Source organism: Balaenoptera musculus, chromosome 3, assembly GCF_009873245.2.
Source record: "Balaenoptera musculus isolate JJ_BM4_2016_0621 chromosome 3, mBalMus1.pri.v3, whole genome shotgun sequence".
In the NCBI taxonomy this organism is placed as follows: Eukaryota; Metazoa; Chordata; class Mammalia; order Artiodactyla; family Balaenopteridae; genus Balaenoptera; species Balaenoptera musculus.
Window position 1 is genome coordinate 64,805,734 of NC_045787.1, and position 21,004 is coordinate 64,826,737.

The 21,004-nt window shown below is 37.4% G+C and overlaps 2 protein-coding genes across 5 annotated transcripts in view; one reads left to right on the forward strand and one right to left on the reverse strand.

The window, feature by feature from the left end:
- TMEM167A (transmembrane protein 167A) overlaps positions 1 to 15,328 on the reverse strand; it is a 33,094-nt gene extending 17,766 nt beyond the window's left edge. The window contains exon 1 of the mRNA XM_036847638.1: positions 15,223 to 15,328. Coding sequence (XP_036703533.1) covers positions 15,223 to 15,225 — 3 coding nt within the window. The 5' untranslated portion in view covers positions 15,226 to 15,328. The remainder of the gene's footprint in view (positions 1 to 15,222) is intronic.
- A 79-nt stretch (positions 15,329 to 15,407) lies between these two features.
- XRCC4 (X-ray repair cross complementing 4) overlaps positions 15,408 to 21,004 on the forward strand; it is a 279,622-nt gene continuing 274,025 nt past the window's right edge. The window contains exon 1 of one of the 4 annotated variants that reach the window (XM_036847936.1): positions 15,408 to 15,516. The gene's annotated coding sequence lies outside the window, so the exon portion shown is untranslated. The other 3 variants (XM_036847939.1, XM_036847937.1, XM_036847938.1) reach the window with 3 other exon arrangements.

Here is a 21,004-nt window from a genome sequence, read left to right on the forward strand (position 1 = left end):
AACAAAATCTACAAACTCTAGCCAGGCTCACCAAGAAGAAAAGAGTGGGCCCAAATAAACAAAATAAGAAATGAAAAAGGAGAAATAACAATTGATACCACAGAAATATAAAAAATCATAAGAGAATACTATGAACAATTATATGCCAAGAAATTGGACAACCCAGAAGAAACGGACTAGTTTCCAGAAACACACAGCCTGCCAAAATTGAGTCAAGAAGAAACATAATTTTAACAGAACGATCAAAGTGAAACAGAACCTGTAAGAAAATACTCCCTGCAAACAAAAGTCCAGGACTGGATGGCTTCACTGGGAATTTCTACCTAACATAGAAAGAACTTAAACCTATCCTTCTCAAACTGGTCCAAAAGGTTGAAGAGGAGGGAACTCTACCAAATTCATTGTATGAAGCCACTATCACCTTGTTACCAAAGCCAAAGACACTACAAAAACAGAAAATTATAGGCCAATACCTTTGATGAATATAGATACAGAAATACTCAAAATGTTAGCAAACTGAATCCAACAATACATTAAAAGGATCATACACGATGATCAAGGGGGATTTATCCCAAGGATGCAAGGATTTATCAATATCCACAAATCACTCAATGTGATATATACCACATTAGCAAATTGATGAATAAAAATCACATGATCATCTCAATACATATAGAAAAAGCAAACAAAATTCAACATCCATTCATAATAAAAACTCTCGTGAAAGTAGATACAGATGAAACATATCTCAACACAATAAAAGCCATTTATGACAAACCCACAGCCAACAATACTCAACCCTGAAAAGCTAAAAGCCTTCCCACTAAATTCAGGAACAAGACAAGGATGCACACTCTCACCAATTCTATTCAGCACAGTATTGAAAATCTTAGCCACAGCAATCAGACAAGGAAAAGAAAAGGTATCCAAATTGAAAGGGAAGAGTAAAACTGTCTCTGTTTGCAGATGATATGATACTCTATTTAGAGAACCCTAAAGTCTCCACACAAAAATTAGCAGAATAAATGAATTCAGCAAGGTAGCAGGATACAAGATTAATATACAGAAAGCTGTTACTTTTCTTTACACTAACAATGAACTATCAGAAAGAGAAAGTAAAAAAACAATCTTGTTTAAAATCACCTCAACAAGAAAAAAAAAAGAAAAGAAAACCCTAGAAATAAATTTATCCAAGGAGGTGAAAGACCTATATGCTGAAAACTATAAAACACTGATAAAGAAAACTGAAGATAACTCAAAGAAATGGAAAGATGTCCCATGCTCTTGGATTGGAAGAATTAACATTGTTAAAATGGCCATACTACCCAAAGCAATCTACAAATTTAATGCAATCCCTATCAAAACACCCATGACATTTTTCACAGAACTAGAACAAATAACCCTAAAATTTACATAGAACCACATAATTCCCAGAATTGCCAAAGCAATACTGAGGAAAAAGGACAAAACTGGAGGCATAACACTTCCAGACTTCAGACAATAGTACACAAAGCTACAGTAATCAAAACAGCATGGTACTGGCACAAAAACAAACATACAGATCAATGGACAGAATAGAGAGCCCAGAAATAAAACCACACACCTACAGTCAATTAATCCAGAACAAAGGAAGCAAGAATATATAATGGAGAAAAGACGGTTTCTTCAACAAGTGTTGTTGGGAAAGCTGGACAGCTACACATAAATCAATGAAACTAGAATATTCCCTCACACCATATACAAACTCCAAATGGATTAAAGACCTAAATACAAGACATAACACCATAACTCCTAGAAGAAAACATAGGCAAAACATTCTCAGATATAAATTGTAGCAACATTTTTTTTAGATCAATTTCCCATGGCAAAAGAAATAAAAAGCAAAACAAACAAATGGGACCTAATCAAACTTAAAAGTTATTACACAGCCAAGGAAACCATCAACAAAATGAAAAGACCACCTATGGAATGGGAGAAAATATTTGCAATGGATGAGACCTACAAGGGGATAGTATCCAAAATACACAAACAGCTCATACAACTCAATATGAAAAAAACAACCCAATCAAAAAATGAGCAGAAGACCTAAAACTAAATAGACATCTCTCCAAAGAAGACATTCAGATGGCCAATAGGCACATGAAAAAATGCTCAACATCACTAATTATTAGAAAAATGCAAATCCAAACCACAATGAGGTATCACCTCACACCCATCAGAATGGCTCTCATCAAAAAGTCTACAAATAACAAATGCTGGAGAGGGTGTGGAGAAAAGGGAACCCTCCTATTCTGTTTGTGGGAATGTAAATTGGTGCAGCCACTATGGAAAACAGTATGGAGGTTCCTTAAAAAAGGAAAAATAGAGCTATCATATGATCCAGCAATCCTACTCCTAGGCATATATCTGGAAAAGATGGAAACTCCAATTTGAAAAGATAGATGCACCCCAGTGTTCATAGCAGCACTATTTACAATAGCCAAGCAATGAAAACTAGTCAAGTGCCCAACAACAGTGGATTGGTTTAAGAAGATGTCATACACACACACACACACACATGCACACACAAACACACAATGGAATATTAGCCACAAAAAGAATGAAATACTGCCATTTGCAGCAACATGGATGAACCTAGAGAATATCACACTAAGTGAAGTAAGTTAGAGAAAGACAAATATCATATGACATCACTTATACGTGGAATCTAAAACGTAATACAAATGAATCTATATACAAAACAGAGACAGACTCAGAGACACGGAAAACAAACTTATGGTTACCAAAGGGCAAAGGGACATGGGGAGGGATAAATTAGGAGTATGGGATTAGCAGATTGCTTAGAGATAAGCAATAAGGGTTTATTGTATAGCAAAGGGAACTATATTCAATATCTTGTAATAACCTGTAATGGAAAAGAATCTGAAAAAAAATATCTGAATCACTTTGCTGAACACCAGAAACTAACAGAATATTATAAATCAACTATACTTCAATTAAAAAAAAAGTATTTCTTGTAAAGTCAGGAGTTAGACAAAGAATAAGAGTTATAAAAAAAACTATTTTAAGGTGAAATTATTACTTGCAAATATAAAGCGTTACCTGAAAAGCCCAAAAGAATCTAGTGAAAAATGATTACAGACCATAAGGGAATTAAAATTGAGTAAGGTGGCTAGGCACATATTTAAAATACTTAAATCAACAATCATCAAAATTACAATATCAACCAGTTGAGAAACAAAATGGAAAAAAAGGACTCCATTTATAACAGCAATTAGAACAAAATGCTAAAATATATAGGAATAATCTTAACAAGAAATCTGTAATATTGGCATCAAAGGCCAATTGACAAAGACTTAAAACATACTGAAGCATACAAAAGTAGAATGGAGTGGTATGCCAGGTTCTTATATTGAAAGGCAATACAGTAAAGCTAATCTATAAATTTAAAATGAACCCAACTGCAACAAGTTACTTTTTTTTTTTTTAAATTGACAACTGATACTGAAATTCATATGGAAAAATAAGTAAGCAAGAATAGCCAGGAGATCCTAAAAAAAGAATTAGCTATCAGAAACTGTCATAATATTTTTTAACCTTTTACACATTTAATGATTTTTATTTGCTATCTATTCAAAACATTTAAAAAATTATACATGTTATTTGCCAATATTTTAAGGACAAAAAAATGCTTCTGTACAATGCTAAGTGATGGAAAAACATGATTTCACAATCAGTATATCTGTAGCTATGTAAACCTTTATGCAAAGAGAAGACAATGAAATGATTATCACTGGAAGGTTTTTAACCTAATTATCAACTTTTCTGGATTTCTCAAATTTTCTAAGTGTTACGATTATGGTCTCAACAAGGTAAAATTGATTTGTAATTACTATTTTAATAGCTGTTCTCTGTGCAAATCATTTCTTCATGGATATAATAAGGATAAAATTTAATATGTCTTGGTTTTTAATTGAACTGGATTTTAACCTTGCATCTGTGAAAGCAAGTAATATATATTTTTAAACTTGAAATAAATCAATAAAGGAAATGGTGATCAACTCTAGAGAGAAATCATAGTATCTCACAATGCTTATTTTTAAAGGTCATATTTTGAACGTGTATATGAATTTGTCAATGAATAGTATTTGATAATAATCTAATGAAATATAAAGCACAGGCTTCCTCCTAGCCAACATAACTAAACATGTATTTCATATCTACTTTGTCTGGAGCATGAGGGTAGACACTGGATCAAAAAAAGTACATAGCAAGACAGGAGACAAGATGGCGGAGTAGAAGGACTTGAGCTCATGTACTCTCACGAAAACACCAAAATCGCAACAAACTGCTGAACAACCATCGACAAAAAAGACTCCAATCTACCAAAAAAGATATTCTACATCCAAAGATGAAGAAGCCACAACAAGACAGTAGGAGAGGTGCTTTTGGCAGGTGGGTGACCCACAAACAGGAAAGTACTTATATTGCAGAGGTTCTCCCACAGGAGTGAGAGTTCTGAGCCCCACGTCAGGCTCCCCAGCCTGGGGGTCTGGCAGTGGGAAGAGCAGCCCCCAGAGCATTTGGCTCTGAAGGCCAGTGCGGCTTGAATGTAGGAGCTCCACAGGACTGGGGGAAACGGACTTGACTCTTGGAGGGCAAACACAAGGTTTCACGTGCACTGGGACCCAGGGCAAAGCAGTGACTCCATAGGAGCCTGGGTCAGACCTACTTATGGGGATTGGAGGGTCTCCTGGGGAGGCAGGGAGTGACTGTGGGGGCAAGGACACTGCTGGTGGAGGCCCAGGGAATACCCACTGGCTGCCATGTTGGCCTCACCCAATGGCCTGCAGGCTCCAGAGCTGGGATGCCTCAGGCCAAACAACCAACAGGGTGCGAACACAGCCCCACCCATCAACACACAGGCTGCCTAAAGCCTTACTGAGCTCACAGCCAGCTCTAAACACACCCCTTGACACGGCCCTGCCCACCAGAGGGACAAGACCCGGCTCCACACAACAGTAGGCAGGCACCAGTCCCTTCAACCAGAAGGCCTGCACAGACCCCTGGACCAACCTTACCCACCGGGTGCATTTCTATACACTAATAACGAAAGATCAGAAAGAAATTAAGGAAACAATCCCATTTACCATCGCATCAAAAAGAATAAAACACCTAGGAATAAACCTACCTAAGGAGGCAAAAGACCTGTACTCTGAAACCTACAATACTCTGATGAAAGAAACTGAAGATGACACAAACAAATGGAAAGATATACTATGTTCTTGGATTGGAAGAATCAATATTTTCAAAATGACTATAATACCCAAGGCCATCTATAGATTCAATGCAACCCCTATCAAATTACCAATGGCATTTTTCATAGAACTAGAACAAAAAAATCTTAAAATATGTATGGAGACACAAAAGACCCTGAATATTCAAAGCAATCTTGAGAACGAAAAACGGAGCTGGAGGAATGAGGCTCCCTGACTTCAGACTATATTACAAAGCTACAGTAATCAAGACAGTTTGGTACTGGCACAAAAACAGAAATATAGATCAATGGAACAGGATAGAAAGCCCAGAGATAAACCCACGCACCTATGGTCACCTAATCTATGACAAAGGAGGCAAGAATACACAATGGAGAAAAGACAGTCTCTTCAATAAGTGGTGCTGGGAAAACTGGACAACTACATGTAAAAGAATGAAATTAGAACATTCCCTAACACCATACACAAAAATAAACTCAAAATGGATTAAAGACCTAAATGTAAGGCCAGACACTATAAAGTCTTAGAGGAAAACATAGGCAAAACACTCTGACATAAATCACAGCAATATCTTTTTGGATCCAACTCCTAGAGTAATGGAAATAAATACAAAAATAAACAAACGGGGCCTAATTAAACTTAAAAGCTTTTGCACAGCAAAGGAAACCATAAGCAAAACGAAGACAACCCACAGAATGGCAGAAAATATTTGCAAACCAAGTGACTGACAAGGGATTAATCTCCCAACCTAAACATCCACCAACAGAAGAATGGATAAAGAAGATGTGGTACATAATATAATGGAATATTACTCAGCCATAAAAAAGAATGAAATAATGCCATTTGCAGCAACATAGATGGGCCTAGAGATTATCATACTAAGTGAAGTAAGTCAGACAGAGAAAGAAAAATATTATAATATCACTCATATGTGGAATCTAAAAAGATGATACAAATGAACTTATTTACAAAACAGAAACAGACTCACAGACTTTGAAAACAAACTTATGGTTACTAAAGGGGAGAGGTGGGAGGGAGGGATAAATTAGGAGTTGGGGATTAATATATACACACTACTATGTATAAAATAGATAATCAATAAAGACCTACTGTAAAGCACTAGGAACTCCACTCAGTATTCTGTAATAATCTATATGGGAAAAGAATCTGAGAAGAATGGATATATGTACATGTATAACTGAATCACTTTGCTGTACATCTGAAACTAACACAACATTGTAAATCAACTGTACCTCAATATAAAATAAATATTAAATTTAAAAAAAGGACATAGCATGATTCCTTCTTTTCAGTTTATAGTTGACAACAAAAATAACTGATATTCATGGAATTCTTTGTTTTGGTTATCCTATTTATCCTCATATTTGAGGCAGTTGTTATTAATATCCTTCTTTTATACATGAGACAACTGAAGCACACAGTAGTTATAATCGAGTTAGAATATTAAACTTTAAAAACTCAATAGCAACTCATAGCATATGTAAATGATAACTCAGCAATGCTCACAAAAAAAGAAAAAGAAAAAAAAAAGGAGGCATTTTCCCAAAGAAAAGTCAGGAGAATCTTCAAGGAGAAGGCAGGAACTGAGTCAAGCCTTAAAGGGCACAGTCACATGGCAAAGAATAGAGAGCAGGCTCCAGAGGAGACAAAAGCATGGAAAACGTCCCCACAGAATCAGGAATTCGCAAGTTCAGGGAATAATGAGCAGACTTATTGTTTTAAGCAAAGGATTCACTTAGTTAAGTGGTTGGAAAAGAAATTTGCAAAGTAGGTTTATCATCTTCCTAATGGAGTATCTAAATTCATGATTTTGCAACGTATACTTTTTTTTATTCCTTGAATGTCTTGTTAAAGAAACATGCTTAAATGATACGTCTGGGATTGGTTTCTAAATAATCCAGTGTGTATGGTGGGAGGCGTGGGGCTGATGATGAAACGTTATGTATCTGAGACTTCGTTACACTCTTCTTTCTTCCTTTGTATGTTTGAATTTTTTCAAAATAAAAGATTTTTAAGAGGCACTTAAAAACATACTATTATTAAAGAAGTGGGGTATGTATATATACATCTGTGTGTGAAACCATTTACAACTGAAAACCATTTACAAATATGCACTATATGATACATACAACTTTGTTCCTGGGGTTTATAGACCCTTAAATTTAAACAAATAATCTTAGGTGGTACAGTCTTTTAGATGTACTCAGTCTCTGGTCAAGTGTTTCAAACTCACGGACATTAGCCTACCACTGCTTAGCCTACCTAAGCATTCCTCTTAATGCTTAGCATTTTTTGACCACTGATATAAAATTTTAGTCTCAGAGTTAAAGGAAACAGATGTTACTGTTCTTTAGAAAAATAATTGAGATGTTCAATACGAAAATGTTATTAAAGGGAAGGGAGGAAGCTAAGAAGAAAGCAAACATATTCGATCACAATATAGAGGGAAAGATGATTAAAAAAAAAGGTGATAAGGGAAGTAAAATTCATTTACTATGTTTTTTTCTCAGATCCTTCAAATCCTGCAACCTTTTCCAAGGTACTCCGTGCTTTTGTACATGCTATCTATTTGTTTCAACCTTCTGGTCTCAACTCAAGAGTCATCTCTTCTGAAAAGTGTTCCTTGTCAGTAGGGACAACCTACTCTCCACACCAAGCAGAGTCTGGATCTTTGTACACCTATGTGTTACACACATACCTGCCACCCAAAATTGTAGTTTAATTGTCTCCTCTATTTTATTGAGGTTCTTATCAATTCCCTGTGCCTATTAAACAAAATAGTGCACAGTAGCCACTGAAAAATGCTGAACTAACAAGAACTTGACAACAATTGCAAATAATGAACATTTTAACAAATTCAAGAGAACATTTTAACAAATTCAAAAGCACGCTTACATTACAAATTAACAATGCATGCTATGTTTTATTTAAGAGAAACCTCCACACATTGCTTTGCACTTATATTTACTTGTCAATGATATTTTGGAAAATTCAGAATGAAGAAGCAAATATATTTATGTTTATGGTAAGGGACCGGGCTGTAGGGTAAAATAAAGGTCTGAGATAATTTCTCCTCAGCATCCAAATCTTTTATCACTAACTGGAATTCAGAGAAAGTTCTATTGAGCAGCCAGCTTTGAGGTGCTTGCATATGGGACAGTGTGTGTTTTTCTGAGTCCACTTAATTTGTAAGAGAGACACATCCTCAAGAGTTCTGGATGCTGGAGTAGGCAAGCTGGCTGGCAGAAAATTCTTGGACCTCAAATAGTTCTCAAACCTAAGGTTTACCTAATTTTCATCGAGTACACCCTGTGACAATGCCCTGTGACAATGCCAGGGAGTATACAATGGCACGCTATTCAGTTTAATAAACTTAGCTAACTATTAAACATTAAATAACACACATTGGAACTAAGGAGTTATAAAACACAAGACAACTTGTTTCTTCTGGAGGCTGTAGGGAAGAATCTCTTTTCTTGCCTTTTCCAGATTCTAAAGACTGCCTGATTCCTTAGCTTAGTGACTTCCGGATCACTCTGACCTTGATAACTTCTTTTGTTATGTTATGACTGTCCCGCCTCCCTCTTACAAGGATCCTTGTTAATAAACTGCCCTGTTTCCCCATAATTCAAGATAATCTTCCCATTCCAAAATTCTTAACTGAATCACACAAGCAAAGTCCCTTGTGTCAAGTAAGATAACATATTCACAGTGTTTTGTTTCGTTTTTTTAAACCGGGGTTGGGGAGAAGGGCATTGTCTACCACACCTACAAACATTTCTTTTTTTTTTTTTTTGATTGATTGATTGATTGCTATGTTGGGTCTTCGTTTCTGTGCGAGGGCTTTCTATAGTTGTGGCAAGCGGGGGCCACTCTTCATCGCGGTGCGCGGGCCTCTCACTATCGTGGCTTCTCTTGTTGCGGAGCACAGGCTCCAGACGCGCAGGCTCAGTAGTTGTGGCTCACGGGCCTAGTTGCTCCGTGGCATGTGGGATCTTCCCAGACCAGGGCTCGAACCCGTGTCCCCTGCATTAGCAGGCAGATTCTCAACCACTGCGCCACCAGGGAAGCCCCAAACATTTCCTTTTTATAAAGAGGTATCCAATAACATTCCCTGGACTCAGGGCTGCCTGTGGCAACTTCTGGAGCACATCCTCAAATACAATCAGAATGGTAACCTTTGCGGTCCTGGAATACAGGAGCCCTGCCCTGACCCTAACTGGCAATGAAAATCCCAAACTTTTTTTCTCCAAAGGCCCCTTTTACTATCCCTCCATATTCCAGACCCATCATACTACTCATAGCTGATTAGAGCTTCTGATATGCTTAAAATCATTGTACTAAACTAACTGATCCAAACCAGAGGAAATACACTTCATGACTTAGTAACTTTGTATAATCAATCTGAAGTAAATCGCAATTTGTCAGGCCACTGAAATAACAAAAATAATTCAGACTTTCAGTTGGTCACCACTAGATCAAACTGTTCATCAATGAAAGATAGAGATCGGTCAATGCAAAGCTTAGTTTCTAAACATGAAATAACCTCTAGTGTTGACACATCTCTTTAAAATTCTCTGTTCTCAAGTCAATTTGAAAAGTTAGGAATATTTATTTCAGATTCAATTTCTATCATTTTTATCTATAAAGATATAATTTCTTATTTTCAGTCATTCCTGAACGTTAAAACTATATTAAGTATGGATATAAGGGCAAGAATTCAATAGTTTTATTTTTAGCTGTATAAATAAAAATGCTTCTAAGTAAAAGAATACCCAAAACATTAGGAATAGAGGAAAAAACGGGGAAAAGATCCAAGCAACAGAACATAACAAAGAAGGAAACATTGAGAAAAGCAGAAGAAATACACATATTGATATGCTAAACAGTGCTCTGCCCAAGATGCTAAATGACTGGTTGCTAACTGTACTTAATCTGCAGAAAAGACTTCGACTAAGCCTCCAGTATATTCATTAGTCCTGGATCACTTGAGCTTCATGGAGCTTATTTACTTATTTTTAGGATTAGCAACACATTATTTAACCAATGTATTGATTAAGGGCCCTTTTTATGCATAACACTGTCTGGGAGCTTCAAATGTTGACTATGTGGGAAATACATTTCTACTGACATATTAACGAATTCTTCCAGTTTAACTGAATACCAAAATTTTTTAAAACTCCAAACACTAACAATTTTACTTGTTTTAAAAACCTACTGTTTTTACACAAAACTAAAGTCGTTGATCCCTTTCTGGAGGTGGACGGAAACCCAGAAATGACATTCCTGACCTGATTGTGATAGAAATTATACAGCACTGGAAAAGTGGGTCAGCATTTTATCATTTACAAATCTAGGTTAGGTCAGCATTTCCCAGCTAGTTTCTACCTGTAAATTCATATGCACCACTATTATCTCTTAAAATGGAGAACGTGAAAATACAGGGACAAATGTAAGGTAATGTGTGAATGTGCAAAGACACCCAACACCCCGTGTGCCCAAGGTAAGTGACCACAGGTGATTGAAAAGATTTCTAATAACACACAGAAATATTAACATTTTCTTTTGCACCTCAACTCTGTTCTCCACTGGCAACATGGGTGGTCATTTGTGCCTATTTTCATCTCATTGTCATGGTACCTACAGTGCATTTGCTATATTTGTGCTGCTTAATTTGAGCTATTTTACAGACACCTCACATCTAAATATGAAGCAACAAGAGTGTCACAGGTATTAACAAGAGAAATCATACATATAACTATGATTAATAGTAGACTTAAGAAAATGGAGATGTAAATACTTCACATGTCCTTATTAAATGATTGATAAGAGAAACTATTCTGAAGGAAAAGTGCAAATTCTGCTATGAAAAAAGTACTCTGATCATGCAGTCAGATAAGACAAAGAATGACAAAATGGAAAAACCTGCAAATATAACGAGTCAGGGTAGGAACACTGGCTACTCATTAGAATCACCTGGAGCTTTTAAAAACAATCAATGCCCAGATAATTGGACTGAATTGGGTGGGCATATAGTTTTCTCAAAGTTCCCTGGGAGTTTTTACTTGCAGTCAAGGTTACAAGCCACTATGCTACAGAAGACCAGCATCTACTTCAGTTACCTACCTATTAGCCTGAGGTAGTAGTTTTCAAAGTGTAGTTTATGGAATCTTTTCATGGGTTTACGCAGTCAAAACTACTTTTATAATGCTAAGAAAATACCTGCCTTTCTACTGTGATGCCATTTGTATTGATGGTGCAAAAGCAATGGTAGCTACAGATTTATCATCTTAACAAACTCCCTCCACCCTCAACCACTGAGGCATACAAACGCTGCTTTTCCTCTTGAATTTCCTGTGGAATTATCAGCATTGTTGTATAATAAAAAGGGCTCAAGATTTGGTGACAAACAGAGCTGTTACGTTTAAATTTGAGCTTCACTATTTATCAGCAGTATGGTCTTGGGCAAGACACTTAATCATTCTGCGCCTTTTTCTTCATATGTACACTGTGGCCAATAATGTAAGTTTTCAATAAAGCACTGCATGTAAAACACATGGCAGAGTAGGTGCTTAATCAATATTTCCTTGCAATACAACCAATTATCTAAACTGGAGTTGTGCTTCACCACTCCTTACTAAGCACCATCAAAATGATTTTATTTATCCTTATCTTTCAAACCTAACTACTATTGTCAAGAGTTAAGGCATTCAATCATCTACTATCACTGTATTATTTCTAAACTAGTCTTCCAGATTTTAATCTTCTGTGTAAATAGACCCTGAACATTGTTACCAGTTGGTTTTCCAAAATGCACACCATTCTCTTCCCTGCTCACAGTCTTTGTCAGGTACACAAACATCATCAAAATATAAAGGCCTTGAAATGACTTCAAGATCTGGCCCCAGTCTTCCTAGTCTCATCTCTCATCATTTCACGGCTTAACTTCTATTCCTGCCAGTCCCCAAGCAACTATTTGACTTCATGCACTATGTGTCCATAACTACCATTTCCTTTATCTGTCTGAAGGATAGAAAATGCTTTCCCAGCTCTAGCTAATGATTCCTTCCCTAATCCCTACTCACTCCTTAATATACAGGTCAGAGTGTTACCTCTTTGGGGATGTCTCCCCAGCAGTTCTGAACCACAATTACTCTTTCCTCTGTTTCTAACATATTTCCTATGTATCTCAGCTACAAGATGAGGGACACTATCTCACACCCTTTCTCTGATATTTGATTTAACTATAAAATGTGGGCAATAGGTCTTACTTTGCAGGGTTTATGAGCATTAAATGAATATATCTGTAAGTCATGTAACACATCAACAGAGGAAGAAATGAAGACAAACTTCCTCAGGTTGATCAAGCAAAGGCTGGGCCCTGGGAATGATTCTAACCTTGTCTGGCTCAGTCTAAAGCCCATGTTCTTTCCACCACACATGTCATCTCTCTACGTCCTAGCAGCTAACACATAAAATTTACTTATTTAATACTCTCCCCCACTGGACTGTAAAATCCTTGAAGACAATGAGCATGTTTTACATGACTTTGTATCCCCAGACTCTCATTCATTTGAGTACCAACTCTGACACTGTGATGTAGAGATTAAAAGACGTAGTTTCTACTTTAAGAGCTCTGCCTAGAGAAGGGAAAAATATAGGCAACACCTTACTGCTGTCTTCTATGCAAGAGAAACACTGGGGGTATATACATGGAGTACAGATGTCCAAATAGATACCTAAAAGGAGCAGAAGAAAATAGAAGGTACAGGGAAGGCTTCTTGGGAAGAGATGAAATTAAAAGTATTCATTCATAAATGATATAATTATCAGACTGTTTATGCTTTGATAGTTGTAAATTATTATTGCTGATAAACATTTTATGGTCTTCAAATGCATTTTAAAAAATGGATTCATTAAAATACAGTAATTCAGATTTAAGTCATTATCACTGGGCTACCTCACAAATATACCAAGTGTAGGTACAAACTCAAAAAGAAACCTCATTGTGTAGCTCTTCCAACTACAATGTACATTTTCTGAAATGTGGACAACTTAAGCTCACAGGAACAGAGCAGGAATGAAAAATTAACCACCGGGCAGTTGTTTCTATTTTCCCCCATGTCTGATTGACATGTTATATTTGAGAGCAACAAATCATTACGACATATTTTATCCTCAGTTATGTTGTTTTTATTAACAACGGCATGAGGACTTCCGGCATCTGGACATTAAAATAAGTTTGAGTTCTGGCTTCACTACCTACTAGGTGTATAACCCCAAGCACGTCAGTCTCCTTGTGCCTGACTTCCATTGCCTGCAAACATATATTCAGTTTCAAGCCTGAAATAAGACAATGCTTATAAACTGACTTTTCAAATGCAGCCTGGCACATAGCAAGTGCTAATAAACGAGAGCTATTATAGTTACTTTGAAAAAACAAGTATGGCCAGATGATTCAAATACTATTAATCTTAAACACAGTATGTCTTGCTTCTAGATAGTACATAAGACAATAAGATGATGAAAAGAATAATCTATCTCTGACTGTACTATGAGCAAAATAACCCAACTTCAGCCTCGAAGAGCATATGCAAGAATTAAGAGTAACAGTCTCTCTAGTCTTTTTGAATTGAAAAAGGAACCACATTTTCTAAGTTAAATAACCGCTCACTCATGACACAAGTGTATCCGTCCTATCATGTGGTAGGTGGAGAAAGAAGCTGGCCAAGGAAGGAATAACCTCTAATAAACTGCCATCTCCTCTATAAACAGTAAACTTCTCCAGGGAAGACACTGTGACTTACGCCCCAGCTATAACCAAAGTAGCTGGCATAAAGCAAACAACAATTAATGAGTTTTCGATTAATGTCTAAGGGTTTTGTGCTGTATGGGATTCTGCAGGAACTTCTGGAAACACAAGCTCAGCAACTTTTCACTGTAGAAGAGCTTTTTTGTCATGGTTGCTTTTGATACTATAATAAAAGGCATGCATCTTTTCCCCATAAATATGCTCATAAACGCAAATCTGGCACATGGACCTCATACATTCACCGCGAGGGCCTGGTGTAGAGGCTGTTGGCATTTACCGTAACAAAAGTGAAATGCCTGCAGACATAGCTTGGGAGACTTTTGCTATTACTACTGATTATTACATCTGTCCTCTGCCTATACTGGCTTTATTTTTCTCAACCTGGAGACGTAAGCATTTTGCGATCTTTTGTGACTTATTTCAAGCTTTTCTAAAAGGCCCAAACTATTAAAGGAATCTGCAATAAGACAAAATAACACATAAAACCTTCTTAATGTGTGGAAGGGGAGGAAGGCCCGAGGCCAGACACACTCCAAGCACATTAAGCTCCTAGAAGAGAAGCCACCTCCGCAGACAACTCCAATCATTAAAATATAGCTCATAAAGTAGCATCTCTAAAGTTGAGAGAATGGAGTTGGAGGGACCTAAAAGGCCACTAATTCAACATGTGAAAATTAAGGTGTAGCACTTGGGGCTTATTTGACAACAGGGAAATAAAAACCTGGATCAGGCCCGCAGAGAGATAAGGCGCCGCAAAATAACAAGCGCAAACCCGGGCAGCTCTAATGCCTCAAAATGACCACAAAGAGTCGATGGGTTAAACCAAACCGGCGCACTTCTTCGAAACAAGTCAGGAAAGTGGCCTCGGCGTGTGAGGAGGGGTTCCGCGGCCCCGGGGTCTTTCTTGGGCTGCCGGCCCTGGTTCTCCCTGGTTGGACGTGGAGGGGCCACATGGCTCCCGGGCCTGTGCATCCTCCGAGGCCCGGGAAAATCAAGTTAGTGACAGGGTTCCCTAGCCGGGGACCCGGGATCGCCGCCCAACCCTCCAGCCCTTGTGCGGGCCCGCAGCCCCTTCACAAAGCTCAGCCGCGACCCCGAAGCCCCGGTTCTTACCATAGTGAGGCCGGCGAAACCCCAGCCACATCACCCTTCCGGGCCCGGGGCGGAAGAGGCGTACAGGCCGGCTTGCCTTTCTCGCTCCTTCCGCGGTCTGGTTGGACCTGTCAGGGTACCTCCTCCTGAGCCGCACGTCTCAGGCTCTACGATAGGCTCCTCTCTACCGGAAAGGGCGGGGTGTAAATGCCGTCATTCAGCCCCGCGGAAGTAAATGACACTCTCATTGGCTGCTGGATGTCTGCCTGTGGGAGCGGGCCTTTTGGAGGAGACCGGAAGTGGAGTTACTGACAGGTAGGGTCCGGAAGTGGCGACTGCCTCGGTGGTCCAGTTCTTTTCTTTTTTTTTCTCTTCTTTTTTAGCTTTGTAGAACTCCGCAGCGCGCACATTTTTTCCTGCTTGGAGCCCCTCCCCCCACGATGTGTAAGCTTTTGGCCCTTCTGTTTATGGACTCTTCGGGAACACCTGGGTTCCCTGGGCTTACACGCAGGGCGTTCATCTCCTGGGCTCCCTTTACAGTTTCTCCCTTTGCACCTGAGAGAGTCTTTGGAATGTAAAGCGCCTTTGAAATGCCCTGTAAAGTTGTGGAATTAGGAGGACACTTGAATTCGGTGGGTTGTGTTGAGAAGGTGTTGGATTATTTCTCTAACATTGGCGTTCTCTCTCTTCCAATCCCCAGCATTTTGTAAATTGTAAATGGGTTCCATCTGGGGCTGAAACGTACTAGGCCCGTTGGGGTCAGGAAGGAACTTTATGTAGTAACAAATGGAAAGGAACTGCGTTTCCTGAGTTCAGTAGTTGATTAGGTACTCCAGAGAAGGAGTCCAGCTGCAAGACCAATAACATGCCAACTTTTTCTTTTAATCAGTAGTATTATTATTTAGCTTTCTCTAATTTTAATAATCCCATTAGATAAGGCTCTATTTCCCCCCACCCCGAGATTCTTTATAGAATGTTATCAGTTTTTTAATGCTTTGACTTAAAGTGGGATAGAGAAAAAGAGGAAAGGAAACTCACATGAGGTGTTGATTTATGTGCTGTTCTTGGCCAAACTATGAGACCCTTCTATATTTAGGGCAACACAGTGATTAGAACATTTGGGTTTCTCCTGTGATTACATCGTTGGCTACAGCCCAACACGTTTTCTTTTTTCTTTTTAAACCATAACTAACTTTACTTTTGAATCTATTGAATTGTTAAGAGTTGGTCAAATACACAAATTTAGCAAGTATTTAACTGAGCTTTATTCATGGGATCATAAGAGTGCAGCAGAGGAATAAAGATGGCCTGTTCCTTCCAGAAATTTAATGGGCATGGGAAAGAGGGGAATAAGAAATGTATAAAAACGTACTGTACCCTTCTCCTATCAAAAAACAAGACATAATGCTCTGGCTTGTGATTGCTTTAGAGTATACCTTGCAAGTGTTGCCATTCAAATTAAATAACCTTGGCTTAGTTATGGAAATTATGTTGTGCAACTCATCAAGCTTGGCTTCTAAAGTAGTAACTGTGTCTGCAGACATTTTGCTTTCATGTGAAGATTGTCTTCATCTTTATAAACGCTTAGTGTAATATGTAATACCTGAAGTGCACCAGGAAACTGAAGTTGTTAGAGATCACAATTGATTTACTATATTTATGGATTTGAATAAATTTTAGACTATGGGCTCTTATGTACTTCAGCTTCAAAATAGGAAAGAACAATGTCAGTTATTTTAAAGTTACCCATAGAGGAGCCCAAATAGCAATAGATAAGGCTGAACATACGTAAATGTGTAGTTTGTTTTTCATGTATCACAGCAAACAAAGTTAATCTGATGTGTGGCAAGATCTCTAGGGAGGTGGTAATTGAGCTATGTGGTCATTAAGCACATAAACTCCCTGCTCTTGGTTTTCACTGCCAGTGAACTAATGTAAGTACTATCTTACATTGCTGTTTCAGAAGTCTACTTTCCATAGCCCTGCTATGGATTCTCATTTCAAACTATCTTGGATCATTTTCTTACTTACTAAAAATGAAATCTGACTCTATCATTGCCTTCTTCAAAAATTATTGTCTCTCCTGCATCCAGAAGAGTATTTTTAACTTTGGTTTCATGGGTTCAGTAGGATTGTATACAAAAATAGTATGTATTTATGTTTTTCTGTGGAGAGAATGCATAGGCTTCCCCGGTATTGTAAGGATTAAATGAGTTATTACAAGTAAGTCATCTAGCCAGGTATTTGACATACACTAAGCACTCAGTAAGGGTTGCCTGTTGTGTGCCTGGCTTGCTTTCTTCACTAAATTAAAAACTCTTTGAAGGGAGGGATAATGGTGGAGGGCTGATTGACTTGCATGTTAGGCACTCAATAAAATGTTTTTTAAATTAACGGTTTTTAAAATTAAATTGTTATCGCTTTTCTACCACCAGACCACTTTCTTCCCTCTTCTCTTTTTACTTTGTGTCTAGTATTGATAGCGTTGATTATTTCCTTTTACCTGACTTCCTTTTTTCCCCTCATTCAATGATATTCTCATATATTAAAAGACAATGGTTTTACTTAACTCGTTTTCTTTGTTCCTCAGCTAGTCTCCATAGACTGAGGTTGAAGTTCTTTGTTATCTAGTGTTTGTCTTTGTCCTTTTCTTCTCCCTCTTTTTAAATTCTCTTTCCCCATGGCTCTTAGATTAAGACCCATAAAATTTTGATTGACCTGCATGTTATTTCTTTCACCTTAAGAAATGCTTCTTTTAACTTTTCTCTACTTCCAACCCCATTTATTTGCTCCTCTGAGCAAAAATCCTTTAAGGAGTTTCTATGCCCCAAGTCCCAATTTCCCTTCTACTGTTCTTTCTTGAAATCCCTTCAACATGGCTATTGCTCCCCCAAATGCTCTTGTTAGTGTCAGCAGTCAGTCTGAAACTGTGAATTGTTCATTTCGATATATCATTGCTATTTCTTGTCTCCAAGCCTTTGCTCATGCAGCTTCTTCTGCCTGGAATGTGTTTCCTTATCTTTTTCCTTCCACTCCTAAACCTTTTCCACCTTTTAAGATTTATATCAGATATAACTCAAGGAAGCCTCCCCTGAAATTTCAGGCTGGTTAACGTGCTACTTTTCAGATGAGCTCCCACCCTGCCTCTGCACTTTACAAGCTTGTATAATAATCCTCTTTGGGTGTGTCTATCTCACCAGAGAGCTGGGGATATGTCTTACTCATCTTTGAGATATGAAAGCCTGGTACATAGGATGTAGTCAGTGAGCATTTTAATGCATTAATGGCATGACCAAAGTCACTCAGCTACGAAGCTGTAGAGTTTTGATTTCAATCTGGGTCTTCTGAGTATAAAATCAATGCTTTATTTGCAATACCTTGTTTTCAAGGAAGAAGGTGGCTATCTTCAAGCTAGTTCTTTTTGTACTAGTAGGAGGTAATTAATGCATTTTATAGCCCTGGGCAGTTTGTTCCTTGTCCTTTGTGAAGGTGATGAGAAAGTGAGTTGTGTCTTTTTCTAAAACACTGGCTGAAATCAGTGAACAGAGGGTTATTATAGTCAGCAAATTTTTAATATTGATAAAATTGGGCTCTTTCTAGAAGAAAAACACCACTGAGACTTTCGTTGCCCAAAAGAAAAAATCTGTGTGAGAATTCCAAACTGTTGATGAGGAATTCATGCTTTTACTAGATGCCAGTATTGCCAATAGCTTTAAATTAAACTTTTGTTTTTGTGCTATTGGGAAATCCCAGGGTATTTACAAGGTAGTGCACAGATTTTCTCCCAGTGATGGAAATTTGCTCTTAAGATTGAGTTAATGATGGTTAGTTTGTTAACATGATTTCTGATACTTGGCACAAAAGTTAGGTACACTAATTTTGCATGTAAAACACTGTTTAATTCTAGATAATGAGCCAGACTTTCCAACTACCTTTTATGGCAGGCATTCTGGATTCAAACTTCTCTCTGACTATCATCATCATTGTTGCAGTCTGTAAACCAATCTTTTATAAATTTGTCTAGCTTTTAGGACTAACAAAAAAGGAAATAATTTAATTCTATAAATTCTGAAAAGGCTTCGGCGGCTTTCACCCTTAGCAATGGGGTTGAAAATGATGATTAGGCTTGGAATTGCTGCAGTCAAAAACAAGTATTACTTGGAGTACACTCCTGAATTTGTGCCTTGTTTCTTTGAGCTTTACTAACCCTGCAGAAGTGACCAAAATGTTGAAATAAGCAAGGAGTTCAATCTGGTCTTTGTGTGAGAGGATGCTATTAGCTTACTTGTAATTTTGTCTGAACGGTTAGTGAGAATTTTTTGAATAAAGAAAGATCTTGCTCAGTTGGAACAGAAACAAGTGGCTGCCAAGAAATAAGATGCAGCCATTGTTGAAGAGACTCATCAAAGTGTCCTGACAGTATAAATATTGACATGCTGAGATATGTCAATATTTACCATAGAATTTGGAAGTTGCCAAGTTCCTGTTTAAGAAATGTGACCCTAGCATTGAACACAGTATATCAATAAATAAGGAGCATGTCCAAATGAACAGCTGCTCAGAGAAAATCTCAGAGAAAATAGGATAACATCTGTCTAAACTTTAGGGCACTTCAAAAGTTAAATTTAAAAAATTTATTGATGCTTCTTTGGTAATTTGTAGGTAGATACATGTATAATATAGTATATTAATATAGTTCTATATGTAGGTTTAACTTAAGTGTTTTTAAAAAAATTACAGCATGGTTGCAATTTATAACTTTGTAAATTAGTGGTGCTGTGATACTCATCTCTAAAATGAATAAAAAAAAAATCTTGCCATAATATTGTGTTTAGGAACCAACCTCTTCATTTTAAGCATTATTCTTACAGAAATTGGCTCAAGTCAAGCCTTAGATATTACTTTTGGGAACCAAAAGTTTGTGCTCTGAGAATTTAGCAATAGAGAAAACATAAGTTTCTGAAGTTTAACTGTAATGAAGAAATTTGTCCTGGTTATTATCTGAAAACTATGCCTCAGAAGAAAATCTGTAGGGTAATGAGCAAGTAAAGTCAATATGTTTGGTTGAGTATCACAGGTCACCACTGTTAATTCCCATATGAATATCACTGTAATATAACAGAGCACTTGGTGAAAAATAGATGTTTGAAACCTTTATATCAAGTCATTGGAACCACACAAACAACGTTACATCTGTTTTGCAGACTTCTAGAAGGTTAAACTTAACATTCTTAGAATAATAATGGTCCAAGCAGTCCTAGAAGAGCATAAACCATGGGTATTGGGACTGGTCCTCTCATTGCTTCTCTTTTCTGATAGCAAAGATTGATGGCTTTTGTACAGTAATCTAATCATGTTACCATATTGCAATGTTATGTTTATATTGTGAACAGTGAATCCAAAGTACAATTGAGGTCATATGTTCTTGCAGAAGCTACATTTGTTTCTATAAATAACTTGATAAACATGAAGAAACAGCTTTGCTTAGAGGTTCATAAAAGGCTTTTGATCTATTTTCAGTGTATTAAAGACAGAAGCAAAAACACAATTTTAAAATTTAAATTGACTGGATCCCTCTTTTGGGGAGGCTTTGCCAATATTTTGAGGTAAGATGTTGAGTTTTAAGGAGAAAGCATTAGAATATTAATTAGTGATTTTTAAAACTTGGGAAACATTTTTTGCCCTGTAACCAAGACTTGAACCTTTGTTTTGAATAGACATATTATGATTTTTTTTTCTAGAATCATTAGCGCCTCATGCAAAATATTTACCAGTTGTCTTCTTGAACCACCTGTTCGCTGGT